Source organism: Diorhabda carinulata, chromosome 4 (assembly GCF_026250575.1).
Source record: "Diorhabda carinulata isolate Delta chromosome 4, icDioCari1.1, whole genome shotgun sequence".
NCBI lineage: Eukaryota > Metazoa > Arthropoda > Insecta > Coleoptera > Chrysomelidae > Diorhabda > Diorhabda carinulata.
Genome location: NC_079463.1, coordinates 26,677,071 through 26,704,111, shown reverse-complemented (window position 1 = coordinate 26,704,111; position 27,041 = coordinate 26,677,071). Strand labels below are relative to the sequence as shown.

General features: G+C 33.2%; 2 protein-coding genes across 2 annotated transcripts; both read right to left on the bottom strand.

Moving 5' to 3' along the window:
- Positions 1-1,699: 1,699 nt before the first annotated feature.
- On the bottom strand, positions 1,700-9,475 carry LOC130893036 (uncharacterized). Its single transcript, XM_057798802.1, has 4 exons — positions 9,290-9,475; positions 5,719-5,862; positions 3,921-4,024; positions 1,700-1,880 (listed from the first exon to the last, which is right to left on the bottom strand). The coding sequence occupies exons 1-4, from the start codon at positions 9,473-9,475 to the stop codon at positions 1,700-1,702; spliced, it is 615 nt and encodes a 204-aa protein (XP_057654785.1).
- Positions 9,476-13,299: 3,824 nt separating this feature from the next.
- LOC130893035 (myrosinase 1-like) lies at positions 13,300-26,503 on the bottom strand. The gene is made up of 4 exons (XM_057798801.1): positions 26,493-26,503; positions 17,485-17,754; positions 13,478-13,881; positions 13,300-13,331 (listed from the first exon to the last, which is right to left on the bottom strand). Exons 1-4 carry the CDS (start codon positions 26,501-26,503, stop codon positions 13,300-13,302), a joined length of 717 nt encoding a protein of 238 aa, XP_057654784.1.
- Positions 26,504-27,041: the final 538 nt, after the last annotated feature.

Below are 27,041 nucleotides of genomic sequence, written 5' to 3'. Positions count from 1 at the left end.
TGATTCGTACATAACCAAACGAAGAGGTGTGAGATCTCCAGTAATATTAAGTGCACCAGCTAAATACGCTCTCATAACTACAAGTTCTGGTCTCACCATTATGTTATACATTCATATTAATATATTAGAGTTACAGCCCTAGGTCTTATTAGATAGGTACACTTCTGTACTGCTTCCTAAACCTTTGTTAATTTGTCCAATTTGCATAAAACACTCTATTTACTTCTCATTATTCGGGACACTACAACCTTTGCACATGAATTTCCAAAAAAAAATAATCTTTTGAAAGTTCAGCAAAACACGCATTTGTCTCTACCAATACTCCTTAATTTGTCCCGAATCGATTTCATGGACCATTTTTTCATATTTGTGAAAAGAAAATAATCGGAGGTATGTGAATGTTGTGATTATGGTGAATGAGGCAATAACTCTTAACGCAGTTCAGCTGGGTTTTTAGCTACAGTAGCGGAAGAATGGGTACATTTTCGAGATGGGATAAAACTCTTTTCTTTAACAGAAACTGACTCACAAATCATTCTAGGAAACGGAGCATTTTCAAGATAATATTCACGTAGTTCTTTCTTGGTTCTTAATGTCAAATAACATTCGAATTACATTTTTCTCCATAATTACCCTAGAAAAGAAGCAGTTTTCTTAAGGGCGAGTTATTCATTTTCGTACCCGGTCTAATGTAAGAACCGCGCGGGAAATTTAGTAACAATGGACCGCTCTACGGGAGAACAATGCGCGTTCTGTGTTGAAAATTTTCATACGATCCTTTGAGACAATATTAATCAGTATCCAAGTGAAACATTCAATTAAATCATGGGTTAAAAATGTCGAAGCAACCGACACGACTACTAATAAAAACAAATAGAGTGGCCACGGAACACTAGAAGCGAAGAGGCCCTATAGCAAGTAAACGATTCTATGCAACACGGTTCATGGTTACGTCATACCCCGAACAACTCCGAAGTTTGACTAAAAACTGCATCCTTTTGAGATAGAGACAGTGCAAGAATTGAAAAAAAAATAAAGATAATTTTGATAAAGAGCGTGATAAGATTTGTTATGAAACTATTTATCTCGGGCAGAGGAGATATTTTATGGCTTCCCCGCAACCCAAGCCTGTCTCTAACTGATTCCTTTACGAGTCTACGTGAATATATCTCGAAAAATATTTCAATTGAGGGAAAAAATTCATAAATGAATAAAGACCAGGTTTCAGGAATGCAAGAGGCGAAATGGCACCCGCTTGGACGGTATGATTTTCAAGAAACAATTTTCCTTTTCATGTTCTTTGTTTTATATAAACATTGGTTTGAAAACAACATGTTTTCTTTTTTTGATGGCTACTTCAAACATGTAAAAATTTATGGCTCAACTTGTAAGAGAGTTAGCACTGATATATCTATAGCATTCATGTAAACAGATCACTGCAGCAAAAATCTTGTCAACATTTGCATTCTTTCGTCAAATCGCTCTCGTATAACTCGTAGTTGGTTTTGAGAAAGGAAGTATTTGGTTCATGTTCTCAAAATATTACTTATCTGTATATGTATCACAATTTGCGAACAATGAGTTAGGTTTGAATTTGATTTTATATCAATAAATTTATGGTTCATTTTAATCAATAAATAATACAATTTTTACTTGTAAATATATTCTTTATAAATAATGGACAACGTAGAAGTTGTGATCAATGTTTTATTTTATGATGAGTAGATGATGCTATCGGTACATCAAGCCAATCTCTTCTTGCTTTTCCACATTGTAGTTCTCTTTTTTCCATTAACTCACGAATAAATTTGGAGGATTCTTTAGGTATTCGAACTCGAGCAGGATCATCGAAATTAACGTAGAATAATCCATAACGAATTCTAAAATAATTATTTATGTTATTCAAATACCAAAACAGAAAAAAAATAACGATAAATAAGTTATTTCCTAACTAGTCGCTCCTACGTACTAGAAAGTAGTTTTCATTATTTTATTTTATAAAAATGAAACATTAATTAATTAATAAATATAAAATAAAACAAATTGTCAGCCCTGAAACTTATTCTATTGCAATGCTGTGAAAAATGAGTTCAGACAGTTGGGAAAAACAGACTAATAATAGAATATAATCCGGAAATATATTTATAATGATTCAAGTTTTTATTATTGTTCACTTTCTTATTAGATTCTGTTAACAGGATATTATTGCCTTAACTCAGCATACCTATCCATGTTTTTCTTCTTTCCCTGTTTAATTTTACACAGTTATTCAAAATAAACAGTACTAGCTTTTACACGCGGCTTCGCTCGCATCGAATCCATTAAATAAGTATCAGAAATCATTATAATAGAAAAGAACGAACTCTGTAAAAACCTACAAAAATCCATAACTCCACATTGAATGTCCGCGCCTAGCTCCTCTCCAACTCAACCGATTTAAGTGTTCAAAATCTCAAAAGAAAGAAGATGTTTTCGCGAGTGTTCTTAAACCAAAACGAAGTCTCTATCTTGAATAGAACCTGAGATATTGAGGATAGAACGTGTGTATGCGAAAAACTTCCATAAGTAATGTACAGGGGGAAATCGCATTTGAGTATAACTTGAGAATGGTGAAAATTAGATGAAATCCGATGATTGATGGCTGATCTGTGCATCAATACCTTTCATTGAAAAAAAAAATTAAGCAAATCGGTTGGGTAGAACGCCTGAACGGACTCGGAATGGAAATCATCAATTTTTTTAATATATAAGATGGTTTTCGGAAACTATGATCTTGGATCACCTATCAATTGATTACAGATTCTTCCCAGAACGCGATGTTTTGTGTTTATCAGTGTTTTCGAACGTCGCGATCTGTTTTCCATGGAAATGTCAAATTTAAATCCTTTTATTTTTATTTCTTTTTCTTTGTTGATAAATGAACTTATCTAAGTAAATCCGCTATCAAATGTGAAACTTTAAGTCATTCCTGACATTGGGAAACGTCTAATTTTTCTTAACCTTCATATATCAGGTATGAAAGGTAGTTATGTAAAAACTTTACGTAACTGTTTAAGTTTCAAAGAATTATTTATTAAATATTGTAAAAACTAACGATTATTTTATTATTTGAGCTTGAAATTAACTCATTACTTTAATTCAATAGTATTTTAAGATTTATAAACATTGAAAACAACATTACTAAATAGACAGTTATTTAAAGTCCATTTTCTGGGTGAAAATTCTTAAGAACTTCTTGTCTAAAGCTAGTTTGAACCTGTGATATCTACATGTATGCCAGGAGCTTGGCCAAGATTGTTTTCTGAAATTTTTCTCTTATTTTCTAATGAACTCTCAACTCCTTAGACAATTAGGCGAGAGACTAACGAGTGGTTGAAACAATATCCTGCAAATCCTTTAACGTTAACATTAACAACCTGGGAGTAGCAGGTACTGAACAAGATTTATAGCAGTGACTACAAATTCACAAATAACGTGTGTTTTGCTTTCTGAAATTGTAATTTTAGAAAAGGTGCCTTCATCAAATATGTTTCCTTCTCGTTCAGGCTTCCGCAATACCTATTATCATTGCGACCTAAGGAACAGATATAGGTATTTAATAATAAATAATAAACATATCGTAAATTAAGTCGTGCAAATAGAAATATTTAGTCTTCAGCATCTTTTGTATGTCTTTTTACATTCTCTTTCGTCAAAATCTCCTATTTTGCATGGTATCCCTCTGATCGGCTCGTCAGCCAAGCCAAAAGCATAGGGTACTTCTTTTCAATTAAAAATTAAGTTTATTTTGTTTTCAATTGATTCTTTTTTATTTGTTCTTATGTGACGTGCTTCGAATTATTTTCAAAAATATTTTTTGCACTACTTTATTATAACAGAATTTACAATTATATATAAAGAAATAATGAAGTATTACTCACTTATCACTTGAAGACCATTCGATACTATCCAATAAACTCCAAAATATAATTGCATCAACTGAAACACCGTTATCGATAGCGTCGAAGATTTTGCACAGGAAATCCTACGGAACGTGAAAATTTTAATACTATTGTTCATTCAGCCTTATTCACCTAAGCTAGTAAATTAGTGGATTGAAAATATCTAAAATACTCGCTATTGCCATAAAACCAATGACACTGCTATCGACTGCATTACTAGGGAGAGTGGAGTTTTGCAACGCAGTTGAATTGAATTAGCTGATACACAGACAAGCGTGCGTTAGAAAGCCCGTTCCTCTAAGCATTCATCCCTTGATTAATCCGCGAATGGATGCCAAGAAGGACATTCCGCTATCCCCTGTCATTTTAGCAGGTTCTCATCCTCGATCGCGTCGCAGTTTCGCACTTAGACTCCTTCTTTCCACTGAGTTCTATGGAACATTTTGGAGGTTTTATCTTTTTGTTAAGAGTTAGCCTGTTGGTTATACACTCTTGTCTTCTTGGTTGTCTGGACGTCTTAATGTGTGTGTGTTTTCGCTGCCTCGAGTAAACCCTTTCCAACCTTCTTCGACAAGAAAGATCTCTTGTATGATTAGCTGATAAAGCTTATTGTAATGGCTATTTATGTCTTTCATAACAAATCTAGTCATATTCATCATAATTGCCAAATACCTGTAATGAAAGAACTTATCGTACTTCATCCTTACTCTAGTATATAAATGATGAACATATTTAGTCTCAAATATATAAGTTTTCCTTCGCTCCAACAAAACGACAAGTAATGAACTCTTCTAAGACAACTTAAACGACAAAATCAGACTTGTTCAGCCAATGACTCAAAGAGCAGTGACGTGTGGGCGCTACTCTTTTGAGGACATTGACCATCTCGACCAAATTAATTGCTGATCGAATGATAATATTATTAGGATTTGGAAGTCTGGATATTCATTTTGCATTTCTCTTGATCGCCAAAATCCCAGCTCATGGAGGCTGTCTGGCAAAGGAAAATCTTTCTGACATCACTGGCTTTAAAACAAGGGTCTTTCACTAGATTCGAGAGTTGATAATAGCTTCACCGATCCACTGCACGCGAATTGTAATTTCTTTCTCTCTATTCAAGTGAACCAGCACTGTCTTGCGTGTGTTATATCTACGATAACTGGCTTTCATGTACCCTGTCATTAGAACTTCAATAGTCTTCACTCGTCTCTATCTTGCTGCGGTTTTTCCACAACACAGCCTTGGGATTTGTATCACCGATGACGGTTTTTTCCTTTCCTTACCTTTCCCACAGATTAAGGGGATCATTAATCCGCGAGTAAGGGATTCTCATTTCAGGTTGGGGTCCTGAAAGCGGGTTAGTGCTCCAAGCTTAGCTATATTCAGGTTGAGTTCGAAAACAACCCCTACACAGCAGAATACGATTCAAGATTGAAGTAATCAAATGTTAAAAATCAAATTCCTCCCATTTTGCCTGAAACGAAGTTCAAAATGGGTGAAATTTAGTATCTCCCAACGTATGAGATATATATATATATATATATATATATATATATATATATATATATATATATATATATATATATATATATATATATATATATATATATATATATATATCATGCTATCTCATCTTTAGACTGATGACGTTAACTTTTCAGACAATCATCGTACTTCCAGGTCGTGAGAAAATATAATTAGGTGCTCGATTATAATGAAATATAGAAACTCGTGGTTTTTCAATTTTTTGCTTTTCTCAATATAATTTCTAACTTACTGCATAATAGTCGGATCGCACAGTATCGTTTATATTGTTGTCAGAGTCAAGTAATCCAAATCCTATTTCAGTCATTATAACATCGTTTGGACCATATTGTTCTTCGAACCATTTTAAAACATTGTAAATCCCTTGCGGAATCGCCTGAAATGAACAGAATAACTAAATAGCAATTTTAAGCACCCATTTTTTTTAATCCATTATCAAATTAGATTGTATACGGAATTTTGGAGAAGTTGTGAGCAAATCATTCATAAAATCGACGGACAATGCAAAGATTGTAGATTCCTTTAGAACCCCCCCTATTATTCGATAAATATTGCACAATTTCAAGTTAGTTAACGATTAAATATATTTTGATTGATCGACAAGAGCTAAATAGTAATTGAAATAAAAGACGGTCGTGGATGTCAAATATAATTTCATCCCTACACTTACCACACTTCATTCAGCCCACCCTGCTGGTTGGTCTGTTTGGATGAAATTCTCTAATCAAATTTTCACTTCTATTCAACTCATTGACACGAAATTCCGCATATTTTCTCGCTGTCTTCCCAATACGCGATTCAAGAGAATATATTTCATAATATTGCCTAGAGTTAACTTGATTTCTATACAAAACAGAATGTTGAGGAACTTCTAAATCAATCTTAAGGATTTTACTAATATATGACGCCATAAGAAACAAAGAAGATTAATAATTCCACGAAAAGGCGGTGTAACTGATTTCTAATGAGAAAATGAAAATGATAGAAAAAACTATTTATAATAATAGTATGAATTTGATCTTCATTCACTGTTCAATGTTAAATAATTATTATCGTAAACTTTGGTAGAATTGTTTTAGAATGATTTGAGTAATCGATACTAATGATGACATGACATCATCTAACTAATTTTTGCGTTAAAGATGAATTACGTATTCATATGCAAATTTGAATTCACCGCTTGGACATCAGACTCGACTTGCCTAAACTATCTGTCCAATTTATTAAATATCCTGTCTAAATTGCTCACCAATATTATTGCTAATAGTTTGATAAAGAAGCTACACCAATTTTCATTAAGTTCAACTTACCACCAGATATAGTAAAATGTCATAGCCAAAAATAGTAAATGATCACCAAAATTAAAACCGCATTTTCATGTGAAATTATAATCGGAACAAATCATTGGTCCTTGTGAAACTAGTAATAATCATTTTAAAATTCTTCAGGAGAATCAGTATTCTGTAATAATCTACTGCACAATTAATTCTTTCATAATTTTGGCTGGTCGTTCTCTTATGCGTTTCATGCCAATCGGAATAGCTCTTGCCTGTAAAGATGGTTGGACATGCTTAAGCCGAATTGCCAATCCAACGAGATGATTGGATATAATCTTTGAGAAACTTGTGGCAATTGCATGTGCCGTATAACCAATTTGCTTTTTCTCGGGGCATCATTAATTCTCACTCGCTAAAATGTTTTTTCCATTCGCCAAAGGTCTCCTATGGCGTTTCATAATTTTTACACTCAAAATCTGACACAGCTGGAATTCATTATGAGCAAATTAGCTCAGTGTTAATCTTTAATGGCACCTGTTTCGACAGTTTTGCCCATTAATATCTTTCTGTCCACGTCTTTATAGACACTGCCGGCATTTGAGTAAACCGTCTTTCAGTATTAATTATGTATTTATTAGACCAGTCCTTGAGTATTTCAGAAGCAATTACTATGAAGGATGACGGTGACGAGGCGTGCCACCATCTTTTATTGTTTTATTGTTGAGCATTGTTTGAAGCACGAGTCCCCAGCGATGCGTCCAAATACCAGAGAGGTATTAAAATCATTTTCGACTCTCCATTTGACCAAAAATGTCTCGCTGGCTCGATCAAATATGTCCTGAGCTGAAAAACACTGTAAAGCATCAACATTACTTCTCTTTGCGACTTTTTTTTCACACTTGCTCAACTTTTGTTTGCATCTTCTTTTTCGCATGCTGCCAGTACAGGTGAAAACTGCTTCTTAAATACTTCGTTGTTAACATGAACCGGAAGTTGTGATCAAAATCATATTTCGAAATTTCATTAGCCACAACAAAAACTTTTGTTTAAATGTAAATTGATCAGCTGAACTAATCCATTAATTTTACTTTAGTTCTTTATAATAGATTCAGGTTTCAAACGCAATTCGAATAGTTTTTCTTTTGCCTAATTTATTCCTCTAGTTGACTGACAATCACAATGTTCATAATCGTGTTATGGTTCAGTACGGAATAATAATATATCAACACGTCAAATAAAAGATAACTCTCAGCAGAACATTGAATTTCAGTCCGAATCTTCCTTTTGTTACAACGATAGTAATGTTTTAGTCCTTCTTCGGTCATATGAATTTTTTCTATTGACAAGTTCTCATCATTTTTGATGAACTGTCCTGCGCTCCTCATAGTCGTAAATTTTCTTTCGAAAACCTCCGTAATTTTATCACCGTCTTCATCTAATTCCGTTGAAGAACTCACCAGCGGAACACAAGAACTCGGTACCGCTAAATTTTTCATTCGCCATTACGGAGAAGAAACAAAACATTCCTAATAAACGCAAGTGCTCGCACGTAACTGACTGAATGTCCGCGCGAGCGGGAGCGCGAGCGAGGCGCTTGCAATGAGGTGCCGCGGGAGGGGCTTGTCAGCTTAATATAACATTACTATACTTCATTTGATAATGTGCCAACATTTTGTGGCAATGAATGAGGTTCATCTAGGCAGAAATAGCGCATTAATTTGCTTGCTAAGATTTGGTGATCATTGATTTGGTGACTAAAGCAGCTAGGATTATTGTTATTTTAAACTTTTTTTTGGGTGTTAAGTATATTTTTTGGTAAAAGTATTTAGAGTACCGAAGTATTTTTGGCGGTTATTATATTTAATCCCCTTTCATTACCAGCAGAGAAAAATTGAGCATCATAGGTTATATTCAAACGCTATCAGCCCTTATCAAATAAAGTACAGAATATAACTCTTTCTTGTGCTTTATATTCGTGAAATATTAGAACGTCTTCAGTAAAATTGAATCTAGGACAACAAGGCTCGAGAACAGGATCTATAATGAACCTAAAAGTAAAATTAGAAGTCAACAATATCGGTGGATGGCATACAAATTGAAAAGTCTTGAAGAACTACAATTGTTTCAATCAAACGAAGAGAATCCTCGAAATGACAATAGTGTTTGTATTTCCCTAAAATTCCATGACTTTTATTCAATTCTCATTTCAGCCAGATCTGGCAACGCTGTAAGCGTGGCGAAGCAGAATACAGCCCCCTGCTCTCCGCGCTCTAGCTTAGAGACAAGCAGAGTTTATAATTTGCGTTGAAAACGGTTGAGAAGCCAGATTCGTTTTCCAGTTTGTAGAGTAAACATATGACAATTTTATACTTTGTACAATTCTAATTTTTGGTAATAATATAGTGAATCAGTCAGTTCGTTTCGTTTCAATAATTACTTAGGATCAAGAGGCTCAAAATAGATGAACATAAAAATTTATTCGTCCAGAAGTGAACGGCAAGTGACTAGAAGAAGAGGAATACTTACGGCATCAAGAGTAACTTCAGTCCTGACGTCCGCATTGTAACTAATAACACTTTCTGCAGCTTCTATAGTATCTTTGACAATTGATGTATAATAATGATTAACTCCCAGAAAATCGTAGGTCCCATTAATATATTCGATTTCTTCTTGCGTAAACTGTGGAAGTCTGGATTTGGACAGATTTTCCATTTTGCTCCTGAGTTGTATTCTTTGTTTCACTACTTCAGGCCAATCGCCTTTAAATATAGGTTGATAGTACATACCGCACTGTAATAAAAACATTTCTAAATTTTTGGGGTTCCAAGACTTTTTACATGTTTTCTTGATAAATCGTCTTGATTTAAAATGTCTTTTTATAGAAAATCAGTTTCAAAAAGCTAAATTTTCTATTAAAAGAGATCTAGAATCAAAACAATTTTCAAAAAATAAAAATTATTCTATAGATAAATGCATATCGAATTTTTTCTACAGCTTTATTATCCACACTACCGAGTATAAAATTATTTCCAATTTTTCTCAGTTGTTCTCTCAATTTCTGTGAATATAGTTAATTAGCTTAATACAATTATTTCGATTATAGAAACTATTTTTTGTTGTTTGGATAGGAATATCAGGAAAAGGGTTCCTCGCCCAAATTCCTTTATCATGATATTGGTTCCTATGGTTATCTACTGTCTACTATAATTTGTTTTTTTTTAGTACAGTATAGTATTCTTACTGTGATATTAAATTTTAAGCCCGAAATAACATAAATGCTGTTATTGCATCACATTTCTATGGTGTTCAACGAGTATTACAGCGTTACGTAGAAAATGGTCTAAATACCCGAAAAGTTGGTTCAGGATCAGGAAGGAATGCAAGAGATGACCACTTTCTCATTATTAGCACGACGTTTTCTATTCGAAAACATGACCAAAAAGTGAGAAATGTTGATAGTGAAAGCAGACTTCATCCAATTCGATTGACATCTCGGCCAGTGAGCCGAGCCACTTTCCAGTAAAATCGGACTACAAGTTGGAATTTTGCTCGAGAACGCTTGCCTTGGACAATAGAGGATTATAATCGCATATTATTTTTCGATGATTCGTGCTTGTCTCACACTTTCAGAGAGAGATATGAAAGTATATCTTTTGAAGCTCGTTATACTTCATTCAAAATAGGATGCTGAGTTAACATTCTTTTTGCATGATAATGTCTCACACTACTTGGGTGGTTACTATTTTATTTGACAAGGTACAAATCACACAATTTGTTGGATCTGCTGCCAAAATTGATTTGACTCCGATAGAAAATATTTAGAATGAAACTGGGGAGATTTACGGATACATGTGGCGGACTCCCAGAAATTCTTGAGATGTTCGCGACATATTGATATAGGAATACTATTCATTATACAATGGATTTTATAATTATAAATCTTTACAACCAGTCAAAACAAATAGGTGAATTTTCAAAAAGAATAACACCAATAACATGAACTGGAATTGACCATTAAATTTTCGTATTTCATTTGAATATGAAATAATTATTGTAAAATTGATGAAATAGCTAGTACTCCACCAGATACATAAAAAAAACAAATGAGACAGAGCATCAAAGAAAATATGTTAACATTGGTGCACACAGTAACAGAGATCCAAGATTTGGATACTTCAACTTGAAAGGTCTCAAATACTGAACATAACCTAAACAATTGATAAATACTAAATTCAATCTAAATAAATGGTAATTGATGTGAAGGACAACTTGATTATCAAGAATCTTACAGTCCTGTAGAATCATATAAATCTATTATTGGAGAGGATTAAATACAGTATCGATGTTCAATATTTTGTTATATGAATTTCACCCATTAGTCCTTGCTTTGTAATTAACTTGGTGTTTCCTTCCATGTCTCATTACTCTTCAGCTTCTCCGATATCTCATACTTTCAGTTTTTCTTTGGTCTTCCTTTTATTTTGTTTTTATTTCGATTGCCATATTTTTTCCCGTCTATTATCAATCATCTTGTTGAATGACGAAACCACTCTGAACTTTCTATCAACTCAGTTCCAAGTCCTTCTCTCATTATTCCACTTTTTATTTTGTCTTTTCTTGTAACCCTTTTAATATTTCAGCTTTCTGTTTTGATATCATGTACATGAGAAAACTGGCTTTCCCATCAGTAGAGGAAGATGTTTTAGAAAGCATCGCTGTGGATGTTTCCGCACATGGTAGTACGGATATCGAGCTGCAACAGGATCTCAAGCTTACCAAATAACAGTATTGGACAAACATTGGCAAGAGCACTGTAGTAAAAGTTAGCGAAGCCAAATTTGTATAAAGCACTTTTTTGGATCTTAACGGTAACTTCATTATTTTCTAATTTTTAGTTCAGTTTGCTTTTAGAGTTTTTCAATTGTTCAAACTATTTTTCATTTACTTATATATCGACGTACACAAATTATCATTACCTGAAACTGCATCTGCCTATTTGCTGCTTCTCTATCTTCTATCGAGTTGCTATATGGTGCTATCCATTCACATTCTGGGGATATTGACATTTTTGCTGAAAATTAATCAATAAAAATTAGTTGGATCCTTTCTAAAAATTGAAATAAACTATTTGAATGATATTATATGCGTTTTTCTTTCGAAATGGAGTACCAATGTTTTTAGAAACTAGCGGCTGAAATGAGTTGCTCCTATATATCAATATTTTATTTTGGCATTGAGCAAATGAATACAAAATATCAGAAGAGTTCGGCATATTTATCAAAAAGAAGAAAGGAGGAAGACTCATTAGTTATAAGAACCCTTGTTTAATTGAGGAAAATTATCTAGAAATAACTCGAAATTTTCGATAAGAATTAATCGAAGGGTTTACGGCAACGTTTCACAACGGGGGGCAGGTCCGACGAAGCATGTCAAGGTATCCGCGAAGAGTTTCAAATTCTTCTTTAATAGCAGTTAGGAGGTCGGGAGTTGCGTGGTCCTCTTGCAGAAAAGCGGTCGTTGAGAAGGTCCCACAGAAAGAAATCACATGTTCACATGGAGGTGCGGGCTACTCAACGAATCTTCGTCTGCCTATCCATTCTCCAAAATGAACGTCAAGATACTCCTGTACACATAACTCACTGTGCGACAAAACTGCATCTTGCATTAAATAACGGTTGTTCGCGGGTGTTGGGTAGTCATTCCAGTACATGCAGTTATACCATTCAGCTTGAAGGTTGCTCTATCCGACCACAAAATGAAATGATGGAACTGCTGATCACCCTGACTGCATCTGAGATAACACTCCCAAAATTCAAGTCTGTGATCGAAATCATCTTTGTAAAGTGTGTGGAGGAGACGTGGATGGCATGCGTTTCAGAATTCTTCGTAAAAAACGATGGAATATAACCGCACTGCCGATTGGTTCAGTTGCTCAATTAACACCAGAGCCACTGTTTCCATATATTCGTTAGTTATTACACATATCGGTCGTCCGGAACGCGACGCGTCGGCAACAGAGTCCATTGTTAAGAATTTCTGGTACGTTTCCCACATTGTTAAACGATTTGGTAGCGGCGAGTTCGGAAATTGTTGTTGAAATTTGATAAACATAGTTTCGTAAATCGCGTTCTCACGCAGATACTACATAAGTAAGTTTCTTGAAGCGTGAACGTGAATGGTTATTAATTTTGAAAACGCGTCTATATGACCACACAGCGTTTTGACAGCGTTGCCAGACTTATGAGCGTTACCGGATTTATACCAATTTTTCGAAAGCGTTGCCTAACTTAGCCGACCTTTCTATAATCAACAAAAACCGACAAAAGCTTTGTAAGCTACTGTCGTCTTAGTCTATTTAGTTGTGACAAAAATACCAGATTATAGCAGTTTCTCAAATTCTTAGAGTAATTTTCATTCGTGCTTTAATAAAAATCGCAATTTCCATTAAGTATTAGTTCAAATAAATATCTATTTATAATCGGTTAATTTGTGGATTGTCCTCTGCTGATTATGAAATAACATATCGTCAATATTTTTTAAATGAATGCTATTAAATATATCTTAGCCTCTAAAAGGTGAATAAAGATATAGATGAACTTATCTCAATCGTAGATATCGCCCATTCCCATTGAGGTTTCAAATATGGCGATAAAAATCCTACGGATGAGGCAATAAAAGATCATTTTAGTGACTGAACCGAACATTTTCACTTACCTGTATAATTTGGAAACTCTGCCTTGTACATGTGATAAACAGCAGCGTGTGCTTTAATTGTTGTATATGCACATAAGTAATCATCTATTCCATCTCTGCTTATACTGGGCGCGTTAACCCCAACGCCATATCCTAAGCGACATAAAAGTCTGGGTTCATTTAATGTAATCCAAATTCCAACTTTTGGTAAACTTTTAATAACAATTCGAGCATAGTCAACAAAATAAGGAACTACTTCCGGGTTAGTCCAATGATAACCCTTTTCGAAAAGATGTTGTGGTAAATCCCAGTGGTACAGAGTTGCAACTGGAGTTAAGTTGTATTTCAGCATTTCTTCTATAACGCTCCGATAATGATCAATACCTTTCTGATTGATTTCTTTAGGATTGCCATTTGGTAAAATTCTATAAAGAAATTTGATTGAAATATGTTCAATAATACAGAACTGTAGAAATGTAGCTCTCATTATTTAAATAATTCACTTCTATTGCGCAATATCTAGTTATCACACTTTGAATATCTAAACATCACCTCATCACCATTAACCATCAACGAAACGCACATGGGGACAAAAAATCGGTACATTTTTAGACAGCTTGAAAAGTAAAGTTTGATTAAGGATGTTATTAATTATTTCTCGTAAATTGGTTATCAAATGTCTCAAGTATAAAAATTACGTCTCTGTTAGAAGTTTAGTTTCAAGTATGAAAAATATAAAATAAAACGAATGATATAAAATAATTGTTTGTTATGAAGAAAATCAAGATCTGAAGAGATCAATGACTGATAATCACTTTGTAAGAATGAGAATAGCCAAAGAAAAAATTTAAGATATCATTCGAGGAGTTGAAGCAGGAAACAGAATGAAAGAAAATCAGGATCAGGCATAAAAGCAAAAAAAATCCAAAAAGAAATGCTTTAGTTAAAGCGGCTCACGGAAACTGGGAGTCAGTTTGCAAAAATGCAAAATCGATCAGAAATATATGTTCCATGTTTGTTACATTTGTCACATTTTATTTTTGACAGGAGTCAAATGGCGAATAATAAGACTTATTATTATCACGAAGGCGAGGATGTAAATTTAGAAGTGTATTTCAAAAGAAGAGAAAGTTCCACTCGAAATTGTCGGTATGGTTGGTGATATCTTCTGGTGGTCGTTATAGCACACCTCTGCCCTCTTGGAAATTCTGTAACCGCCGAAATATATGAAGAAGAATGTGTTGGATCTAGATTAATGCAGCTCATACAAAAAAAAAGTATTCTGAAAGAAATTTTGTGTTTTGACCAGTTATGGCAACTGCTCATTATGCAAAGGACGTTGTGGGAGCTTTTGCAGAGATGAATATTCCGTTTAATGAGAAGTCTAGGAATAATCCTATTGTGCTTCAACTGAGGGCAATTGAACATTTTGACGAAATTGGAACCGAAACGTATATTCTGAAGTTTGGGAAGCAATTACACATGAAGAATTTAAAAAGAGAATCTTGAGCAAACTCCCACAAATGCAATATTCACTTTTATAGCAACATTTAAAAACGAAAATTAGGAAAGCAACCCGAGTATTTAATTATAGTGTTATAGCACATTGTTTCATAGATTAAAGTGTAAATAATTAAATTAAAAAAAATCGTAGGTACGGATTTTTTCTTCCCACACGGATTTTACGATTATTAAATTCATACCGAAACATACTTGAGCAATGCCCACTATTTGCTTTCCGCGAGGAATGTATCAACAGTTTTTTTTTAGAATTAGAGGGGTTTTTTATGATTGTCTCTTAGATCAAGTTAATCTACGCAAATGACAAGATTTTTCTCTCTGCGAGATGTTACTCCACGCTCCATACAGCGGTAGAGGCTGGTGGAAATATACTGGAAAACACTTGTATCATTTACCTTAAAATCCAGATTTATTACCTTGTGATTCTCATATGTTTGAATATATCAGAGAAGCATTTGGAGGCTAGTTAATTAGGTCCAACTATATTTTACGATAACAGACAGTATGTTCAGATTTGTTCATTGATTAGTTTGAGTATTGTGAGGAGTATGATTCATGGAAATAATAAAGTTGTCCATAGCTTCATGTACAGAAATAATACAGTTTTATCTCATGAACGATAATACGATATTATTATAGACATGATATAAATGTTTAATGGAACATTTAATAATTCATTCATTCAAATGTGTAACAAATATGGGTGTAAGCATATTTTTCAAATATATATGTATATGTATAGTTCAGTTTATTAAAGTATACCTAAAATTATACCACAGTGATAATCACCGGAATGGAAAATTTTTACGTAAAATTTATGGTAATTAAACAATATTCACTGTACGAACAAATAATCATTTCTCACATACTAATTTAAATTTGTTAAAATTTCCATGTACTCAACATGTATACCAAAAACTATGTACAATACACGATACAATAAATAAAAATAAAATAGATATATAAAAATAAATAAATATAAAATAAAAACAATTATGAATGAAAAATGAGTGAAATATGATGGATATAAAAGACAACGAACTAAATATAATTACGGAAAAAGATAAAGTACTAGAAAGGACGGAATATTTTCAGGAAAATAAAAATGAGGAAATTGAGGATGAGACGATAGAAATAAGCAGTAATAAGGTTTTCAAAAACGAAAGAAGTAGTAAAAGTAATTACAACAATAGTGTTAGGAAAAGCTGCTGTATTGACGAAATATATGGAAGAAAAAGGAATGAATAAACTAACAGAATTACTTAACAAGATAATGCAACAGGAAAAAATACCAGAATCTTGGAACTTAGGAATTATACTTATACAGACTTCCGAGAATAGTCCTAGAAAACAACCCGTCCGGCTCAAGGCCTCCCGGGAGACCATCTAAAAGGTGGAAAGATAGTTGGCAATCCACCTCTCAGGAAAAGATGCGGAGGCAGCTTCAGAATTAACAGATTGACAGATCTCCAAGAAGTAGAAGAAGAAGAAGGAATTATACTACCTATATATAAAAGTTGCGACAAAAGAAGTTGTAGAAACTCCGAAGAAATCCGAAGAATGGAGAAAAATAAGAAATAACATTGAAGTCACTTTAGAGGACTCAAAGTGTAGCTATAGAAGTGGAAAAAACGGAAACAACTTAATATTTACAATTAGACAATCGAGTGATGAGAGATTAATAAATGAAGATAAATAAATTCATTTGGAGAAAGCCTTTGACCAAATTAGGGGAGAAGATATGGGTATGCAGATAACGTGAAAACCAGAATATAGACCTGAAGACAATAGCAATGATTGAAGCAATGTACAAAAAAATAAGAATGTAATACGAGCGAAAAACATAGAATCGAGGGAATTTACCACAATGATAGATGTTAAATAATGATGCATACTAAGTAAACTACTTTTCTTAATAGTAATAGATGAAACAATAAAAAAGCAATGAGATAAAAATATTCAATATAGAGACTTGGAGATTGGAATCAACGAATATCAACGGATGAATTGGTATTAATTAATAGCGGAATCGGAAATCTAGAAATATTAAGTATGGAAATAAAAAAATGAGAAAGATGATGATAGCACAAACTGAAACAAACTGAACAAGTGAAAAGATATAAGTAAATATCTAGGTGCACTAATACGAAGTTGGTAAATTATTTAAAGCAATGGAAGAGTAATTTTATGGAAATTGCGAGAAAAGTAGTGAGGTCTATCATGCTCTACAGCTGTGAGACATAGACATTGAGTCAAAATCAAATAATTTGTATGAACTCAATGGAAATGACTTTCCACGGAAAATATAGAAAAAAAGTGTATGTCATTAAATTAAATTAGGATTAAGATTAAATAAGAAACTATACGCAATGGCCGATTGATCGATATAACCATAACTTTCTTAATGATTTATCTTTATTTTAGATAAGTTTATTGAATATTTCAATAATCAAGGTAAATCATTAAGAAAAACAAAAAAAGAAGAAAAAATTATAACGATGACTAACCTTGGCCACGAAATGGAAAATCTGAACATCGTAAGTCCAAGATTCGCAGCTAAATGAATATCTTCTTTATATTTATGATAAGAGTCGCAAGCAATATCGCCGTTTGTAAGAGAAGAACTACCTTTTCCATTGTGAAAATAGTAGTCCCATATACTTTCACCTTTTCCATCCTCAATCCACGCTCCTTCTATTTGATAAGCGGATGTTGATGCCCCAAACGGAAAACTCTTTGGAATTAACTTATTTTCTGATTTTGTTACTGTCACAGTTCTGAAATATATAGAGTATAAATGCAAACCGGATAATTGGTCGATCTTATTTAAATCTTTATACCAGTTATTAAATTTAGTAGTCATTGGTATGTTTGTCTATTTGGACAGAACTTTCTATTCACATTTTCACTTTTTTTCCAGCTATTCGCATACTTTTTCTTTTTTGATGATATCACATATATCAATAAAAAATGATATAATCAATAACATCGAACACAATAATAGAAATTTTAAATGAATTAACTTGATTTTCCAACTTTTATAAAGATTTTTTGTATTTATATAAGCCATTGAACGATGTTGATCACAAAGTTAATGTATATCGTGAAGATACAGGTTCATAAATATATAGAAAAGACTAAAACTTCATAATATTTAGCTGAAAAAATGTATAATAACGTATAATGTGTAAAGTTGAAATTAAAATACACAAAATTTAAACTTTCTTATGTCACACGAAAACTTATACCAAATTTTGAATGTACTATGGACAACAAACTATAATATATCAACAGAAAAACACATTTCTTCGTGACATATATTTTATAAAAATCACTAACACAAAATATTCCTTAGTATAAAAGAAATAGCTATGATTTTCGGGAATGTTTAGCTGGTAGATCTGGTAGATCCCTTCTAATTCTCCAAAAGTAATCTCCAAGTATTCCTGGACTTTTTTCCCTTTATGGCGCTTTTATATTCTGATCTGAAATCTTTCGCCTATTTCGTCACTCACAGCACCCAAATTCTCGGAGAAGAAATCTAGATAAGAGTGCAGGATAAGTATTTTTAAACACATATTACATCCCAAAGCTTTGTATCAAATTATAAACTCATTGTTTAAGTCTTTGTAATTTTCCACTTTATGATTTCTTACGAAATTTTAGACAATATTCACTAAACATTTCCAGGCGACTTTTTCCAGAACATTCAACTTCCCTTTAAAGTTTGTATCCTTCATTAGTTCCCTTATTTGTGGACCAACAAATATTCCCTTTAATCTTTTCCTCGCTGAATTTGGGCAATTGCTCTTTTAGTGATAAGAATCCATTGCCATCTTTAGGCATCAGGATTCTGTGATATCTGCAAATATTTACAGAATAAACGAAGGTTTTCTAAAAAGTTTCTGACTATCCTTTATATAGACTTCATTATCGAAGTTTTTGCATAGACTCATAACTACAAATGAAACTTTGATCAACCACTTCACTCCTGAAACGAAATAACAGTCAAGACAGTAGTTTTCAAGAAGTGAACCTACACCGAAAAAGGCAAATAAAGAAGTTTCTGTGCGCCGACTGTCTTCAAAAAGGTGACAATACAGGGAGAGTATGCATCATTGCTTGACACGATGGCAAATATTATTTGGAAGGGTTAAAATCGTTAGAGCATCGCTGAACTAAGTTTATACACTACGAAGACTATGTTGAAAAATGAAAATTATTATGGAAAATATGTATTGCTTCTTTGTTAGGTCAAAAACTTTTCTGGCGACCCTCCTACAGCGTCTTGGCAACTTTAAATATATGTACCAGAAATTTGAGAATTTTTTTGATGTACTTTTTTAATTTAATCTGATTTCTTAATAATTTTAATTGAAATTTAATAAACAAATTTTTGGGAATACAGTAACGATATGACCTATTATAGTGCCGAAATAGTAGACTCTAAAAAATGAGCATATTCGAGAGGATAATTACGGGGTAAATTTATGGTCTAGTTAGAGCAGTAAAAAGAGAAATGAGAAGACTAAAAACGTATGACATTGTGCCAATAGATAATGAGAAAGACATTAAAAAGTACGAACACATTTTTTGAAGTAAATACATAAAGAAAAATACCCGAATGATACTAATTCTAGTCATAGCAAGGTAAAAGCAAGAACAAATAGGGAGACCAGACAAATACAGATTCCAACAGTTTAACAAGTATATAATTGCAAGAGTCAAAGCTATTTTATAAGTTTTTTAAAACAAACAGCCGAAGAATGATAATATCGGGAAACGAAAAAATCAAATTCACGCTTAGAAATCAATATTTTCTGAAAAAACGAATTTGTCTAATTAAAAAGAACAACGAAATATATCAATAATTTGAGTATCAAGTGTGAATTTATACAATATATACAAAAATATAAACAGAGTTGATGAAGTTGTTGTTACACTGGGATATTTCAAATAACTTACGTTATAACTGCAAATATAAAAAAGGGCCTTAGCAGGAACATTTTGACTGTAATTTAAATGTTTGTACTTTAATATCTATCCATATATATATACATAAATATTCTGATATAATTTATGTGATAAGATAGCCCAGGGAAATATTTTACGAACATTTTTTCCATTAGTTTTTTCATAAACCCACAAACTGCGTTAAAGTTCACTTATGTTTGTATTATTTCCTAATAGATAGCTTAAAAATAGTCTTTTCATCTTCTGGGTTGTCTTATTCGATCGTTGTTGACGATCTAGTTGGGCTTGTTTTTTTCAGAATTACCAGAAAAGGGAAATTCTTAGACGACTTATTATAACAAAAAATGACGTGAGATAGTGAATTTATTTGCTAGTGTTGTCTCAGATTTGCACACCCTCTGATAGGTGGCCCCCTCTTACTGTTTTTTTTCTTTTGTCCGCTAGTCGTGGTTCGGACGTTTTCTCGGCTTTAGAATCTTTCACTCTTGGATTTTTCTTTTGGAGGTATTCTCCATAATTTATACCTTTGTTCCAGCTCTAAGTAAATCCGCTGGTGTCTGATATATCAATGAGCATCCACTTTCAGCTTTGTTGCTGATGTTCAGCTCGGCATACAGTTTCTTAATATGACCTTTGGTATCGCATCTCCACAATGGAGTATTGTAAACAAACTCTAAAAGCCACCATGGTACACCAATCAATGAAGAAGCAGATACCCTTGCCAAAAAAAGGCAACGACTCTTTATATTCATCAACAACGAACGGATAGCTGAAGAATCAGATGGAGTCTTACTGGGAGAACACTCCAAACTTAAATCAATTCAAAAACTTCATAATCATATCAGCTAAGAAATTCTCGAGATGTCCAGAAATGTCTTCTTACAGGACACTGCCAAATACTAAATTACGACGATAGGTATGGCAGAGGACGATAACTGCAGATTCGGCAACCAATGAGTGAGCAGAGTATCTACTACCACCTTTGGGTGGAGTCCAACTATTTTGAAGGTATGGAACAATGGAATGCAGAGTCATGTACAAAATATTTCATAGATATAGGTACAGAGCGGCGGAAAAACAATTCCCTAAACAATCTTTAATCTCCGTGTTGGGGACGCATCCAGCATGATGAGGATGACCCTAATGAGGTGGAGGTGGGTATTCAGGACCAGCTAAGATCATCTCTGATGAGTTCTATCAAACGTTATTATCCACTACTTAGTATATGTGACCCTTGAATATCAGTCCTTGATGCAGGATGACTCGCCTTCAAAACCTTGATGGTCCAAGTGATTATTTCTCCCATTGATATTTCATGTACAGTTTCTAGTGACTATGGTAACTCTATGATAAATATTCCGTACTATTGTCTAATTATGTGTTTCAGATTCAATTACTTTTGTGTTGAAAATGTAATTTAGCTGTCCACACGCATATTTAGAGAATTTGAACGTTCATTAAATCAAGAATATAATCACTTGCTCGACTTGTACTACAATATACCTACACATTACGAGACCATTTGATGTGGGACCCAGGCGATCGTAGGTACTTGAGAATCTGTCGATACATCTTCAAGAATAGTTTTCCGACTGCTTGTGATGATTTTGTCAACACAAGACTTAGGCGCTTGAAAATAGTGACTTATGTATGGAAAGGTATGTAGGTACATTATTGCTTTCTGTTATCTATAATCAATTAATGAAATGAAACTATTTTCAGATCATTAACTTTATTGTGGATACTCAGAACAAACATAAAGTGAAAATTCACTTGAAAATTTGAAAGAATTGAGATTTTCCCATAGCGTCAACTTTGTAAGCTGTTTTCAACATTAAAAATCACAAATGGACGTCATTTAAACTGAACATCATAAAAAACAGAACAAAGACAAAATAGCTACTGTGGACCAACACAATAATTCACGGCGATACCATAGACGACACAGAACCGGTAATAAGTTGTGCTACCTAACGTCTTGTGGAAAAAATGCGTGCTAGAAAAGTTCTGTCCATGGCAATGCTATTCTGGTTATTTTATTGATAGGTCTCCGTAATATGTATCTACGGTTGCACACGAGTTGCATCACGCGGTCAAATTTTAATCCGGGTAAGTAAACGTTGTATATAAATTGCGTCCCGAAGACCTTCCAAGAAATGTGGTAGTAAATACTTCTCAAAACTATTTATACTTCCCAGGATTATCTATATCTAAATATTGAACGTTTTTCATACGTGGATCTTAAGTAAAATTGATTAATCATATCAGCACCTCTCATGTTGTGATAACTACCATGGATGGCGATATAATTAAAATTATTGGTTAAAATTTTATGTCCAAAAATATAACCTAACGTAACCTATTCTAAGCGGTTTAAAATTTAGAATATAGACATTTTTTAACATCTGAATAGAAAATCTTCATTTTGGTCTGTGAAGGAAAGAACGTTTAGGCTCCTTTCACGATAATTTTCTAATATTAATATTGGTGGTATATAATTTCCAACATTACATTTATTGTCGTTATTTCCCAAGTGTTCTTTAATGAATTGAGGAAATATCGGCCTATACTAAATATTTCGAATATTTATAATCAATATGTATCGATATTTAAATTTACGTTAGTGTCGATGGTATGTTATAAATTATTTATAACTAAAAGATGATTAAGCGCGCCTGAGTCAGAATTTTTTGTCGTTAACAAAATATTGATAATAAGATATTGCATCTAAATTAACATAATTTAAGTTTTATTTCGAAGTACATAGTGGAGTAGTCGTTGCATAGCCGGAAATTATAAACTTTATTTTCCTTAAAGTCATTTCAAAACTAGTTTGGGAATGCCTGGATAAGTTAAACGTGCAAGAAAAATTAATTTACCCTGCAATGGAGTAGAGGGAAACGAAATAGCTGACGGATTTGCTAAAGTAGGGGCAGACAAATCCTTCATAGGACTTGAACCGATCTGCGGTATCAGCTATTGAACAATAGGAAAAGCATTGGAAAGAGGGTAGATTGGAGTAAAACCAATTACTAAGATAATCTAAGGGGTCTGAAACAGGTAAAGAGTGTCCAAAAACAACAGAAACAACAACCTACTAATACTAACAGGAGTCCTATCGGGGCACTGTCGCCTCAATGGACACCTGAAGATGCTAAACTTAATAGTTAATGCGACGTGCAAATTTTGTTGCATACAGGACGAAACCTCTATCCACATTTTGAATATTCCTTGTTCACGTATTGAAGAGACTGATCAAGTATGAAAAAAATATCCATATAATATTCTAAATGTCTATCAATTGACATTGACAGGAAATAGGAAAAAAACAGCTTCTCGTTAAAATCTCTGATTTTTTTGTCACTGCTTTCTATCCCCTATTTTTTCATATTCGTTGAGTCTCTTGAATACGTGAACAAAGAAATTTTCAAAATATTGGAAGAAAAACGTAACAAGTCGAATGGCATGTTACGGATTTACTAACATCAGATGTTTTTCACTTAAGCAAATTATTTCTTAAATTTCTCGATATTAGTGAGTTGAAAACGTTTGAGGTATTATAAAATTTCGTTAAACTTCTATTTAATTCTATGGGTCCCAATATATACTTCTTGAAAAGCAGCCCGAAATATTTGTCCCCTAAATTGATGCCGTTCTTTCAATATTACGTACGAATCTATACCTCGTGGTCCAAATATTAGATTTGCATTTCGAGCCACAATATCGTAAGTCCAATGTTAATGATACTATTGCATTGCATTGCTACACATTTGTTTTGAGTTCTCTGTGGAGTTCATTATATGTGACTTCCTGTAGCTCTCGAGTACAGATATAAGTAACATGAGTACTTGTTATCCTATCAATAGGAGTATAAAGTTTGCGATTTAAAAAAAGATGTTTTCAATTATTTTTCTACTAAATAATTACTACCCTATCTCAACTTATAAGAAACATATTTTTGTTTATATAACTAGGTACTAGTGCCATCTATTACAACATATGTGATACTAATAATGAACACGGATTTCTATATGTAATTATGATGAGCAGCGTAGTTTGAGTGAAGGTAAATATTTACTAGATGCCGCTTGCCTCATAAGTTCATGGTGATTATAGTGTAAGATTTTTATTGTCAAGAGAATAAATAAAACTTGTGAAATTTGCCCTAAAGAAGCAAGAACAAATGCCCAACCTGCATGATATTTTAGTAAGAAGAAAACGCTCTGCATAACTCTTAGTTGTGAACTTTTACAATATACTCATTCAAAATTTTCCGACGTAGGTTCGGTCATTAAATATCCTATGCACAAAAATCAATTCTTCTTTGACCGTCTCCTGGCTTTACATTTTGTGCCAACAAGATTGAATACGAAAGGAACTTGTGTTTTTTAAGAATTCTGTGAATACTTATCTCTGATATTTCCAAATCTCTTTCCGCATCGGTTAATGAAATTTCATGATACGCTCTGAAGTATCCCAAGACTGTAATTTCATTTTCTACGACAGGTTTCAATTCGCTGCATGGTGCAACAAACTGACTGTGGGTTTTACAATTATGAATGAGCCGCGTAAGTGTAACAGGGATGGGTCGTGGTCTATCCGGATATCGCAAAGAAAAGTATCGCGGTCTTGTTTAATAACCCTTTCACATTCCACGTATATTACCAGCAAATTGAAATAATCTTCATTAATAAACTCTAAACGGGACATGATGAATACTTTTGCAACGCTTAAACGTTAAGCTGTTTTCATTGTTTCTTTCTTTTTTGATATGTTAGCTTTTTTTTGGTCGCTCCAGACAACCGAGAATTAAAAACCATAAAGATTTCAGTTTCTTAAAAGTTTCTAGAAAAAGACGTTAATTTGAGATATATGAATTTGCTAACGAAGTGCCCTTAATTTAAAGCGTAGAATCCAATGTTAAAGAGAAAAATGAGGGTTGCCGATTGAAAAAATTAAGTTTTCGAAATTTTTAGATAGCGAAATTCGGCACCATTTTCTGTATAGGTCAAGATTTTCATAGATTTTGGAAGCTGTAAGTGTTATTTGTCCAAATATCAAAAATATTAGACCTGACTCACTCAAACTTAGAAAAAAAAAACAAGAGTTATTGGAAAAAAAATTTTAATATATACCAATAGGAAAAATATAACCTTCGAAGAGTTGATCTAGGTTGTTTTTGTTTTTGCGGTTTTTACGGATACAATCAAGGATCCAAAACGAAAAAGACGTTGAAGTGAAACAACAAATGCTAAAGAAACAAAACTGGTTATATTGGGAAGGAAGACATTGAGGAAGATTTTTGGGGGAATAAAAACAAGTGAAGAACTAACAAAAATTATATATATAAGCCACTTTTAATTTTTTTTTCGCAAAAGTATCTACAGTATCTACAGTAGGGGCACCGTCTATGTGTAGACCAAGAAAGTGGATTGAATTTCAGGATCGTACCAAATTACTGTATAGGTTGTAATACTCCTTGTGGGATAAAACTTAAATTTTCTCAGTGTTTAAACAGAGTCCGTTCACGTCAGACCAGGACTTGATAGTAAAGAGATATTTGCCCATGGAAGGATGTAAAGTTTGTATATTAGGACCACTACAGGTTATACTGGGGTCATCAGCAAATAAAGTGAATTTACCATGAACTCGTAAGTTTGTGGGATCATTGATGAATATTAAAAAAGAATTGCACCTTAAACTGAACCCTGAGATACACCACTGCCAACTGTTAAATTACTTGATACGTTGACATTAGCTCTTACCTGTTGTTTTCTACATTCAAGATAAGTTACAAACCATTTTATAGGAAGACATCGGATGCCATGATATTCTAGTTTTTTAATAAAAATTTCATGATCAACACAATCGAAGACTTTGGCGAAATCATAAAAAAATGAAGCAGTATAAAAGTTATCATTAAGTGAGGTAGATAATAATTCATTAGGAATAGAAAACATAGCGGCATTAGTGTTGAGCTTTTTAGAAAAGAAAAGGCAATAAATAGATGGTTCTAAATAGTCTTTCAATTATATTCAATAAGATTGGTGATAATAGAATAAGACGATAGTTACTAGTGTTATTTTTCTCGCCATCCTTATAAAGGGGAACTATTAAAGCTGTTTTTAGAAAGCTAATAAAAGCGTGTTTGAAAATTGAACAACTCTATCAAATCTGTAATGAGATACGTTGTGGAAACGATAACTACCAAAAGAATAACGGAGACCAACTTCAAGGAGCCGAAATAGGAACGTTAGAAACGTAAGCACTAATGAGAAAAGGAAGATATCATCAAATAGAGATGTAGAGGGAGTTATGGATCTCAACAACAATACGGAAGTGTACTTGTATATGCATGATAGTTTTTAACGTGAATTTGAACAGATGGTGAAATATAATTCTACTATCAAACCGCCTGCTTATATCCTCATTAAAAGATTTTTCGCTATGTAAAATATCACCCTGTTCCGTTTTTTTATAATACTATTTATTTAGCTTATCATAAATATTTACGCTATGCCATGACACACAGTATACTTACCTCGTTACCATTTCGCCCGACTGGGGTCGCATAATTAAACAACGCCCCTTATAATCTAGTAAGATTTAGGTACTCTAGTCATTTTGGATCACAAAAGAATGCTAACTATAAAATAATAACTCAAAATAACGTTTTAATGACGGAGGAATTGTCTTCAGAGAACAAAAGTAGTGAAAAGTGTATCAAATCGTTTTGTACCCTCATATATTTCAATCAAAACCATCTATTTTTTTCATAACAATATAGTAGTAGCACTACAAGTAATTTTTTCTTTTATTTTTTTTTTAAATTTTATACTCAATATACAAACACCAGAAAAAGGGAACAATTTTCGATCAATGGCCTTAATATACTTTTTTCAGTGTAATGATTGTCTGGGTTGTATTGGGCTCAAATCGTAAATGGATAAAAGACGGCCGGTGTCTGGGGTCTGAGTCTGGCGCCTAAAAGGGAAGTTGCGTACGTGGGTGGGGAAACTTCCTGTGGTCATTGCACTTATCATTGATTCAGTTTTCATGTTTGTTTGTTTGTTTGTACAGGGTCTCTTCT

What these genes read in the sequence shown, in the direction of transcription:
- LOC130893036 (XM_057798802.1), bottom strand. Translation starts at nt 9,475, where the DNA reads ATGGAAAATCTGTCCAAATCCAGACTTCCACAGTTTACGCAAGAAGAA. An exon ending in CTGAAGTTACTCTTGATGCC is followed by an intron (nt 5,863 to 9,289) that starts GTAAGTATTCCT and finishes TGTTCATTTCAG; the next exon opens with GCGATTCCGCAAGGGATTTA. An exon ending in GAATGGTCTTCAAGTGATAA is followed by an intron (nt 1,881 to 3,920) that starts GTGAGTAATACT and finishes TAATTATTTTAG; the next exon opens with AATTCGTTATGGATTATTCT.
- LOC130893035 (XM_057798801.1), bottom strand. An exon ending in TTTTCCATTTCGTGGCCAAG is followed by an intron (nt 13,882 to 17,484) that starts GTTAGTCATCGT and finishes ATTTCTTTATAG; the next exon opens with AATTTTACCAAATGGCAATC. An exon ending in AGAGTTTCCAAATTATACAG is followed by an intron (nt 13,332 to 13,477) that starts GTAAGTGAAAAT and finishes TTCACCTTTTAG; the next exon opens with AGGCTAAGATATATTTAATA.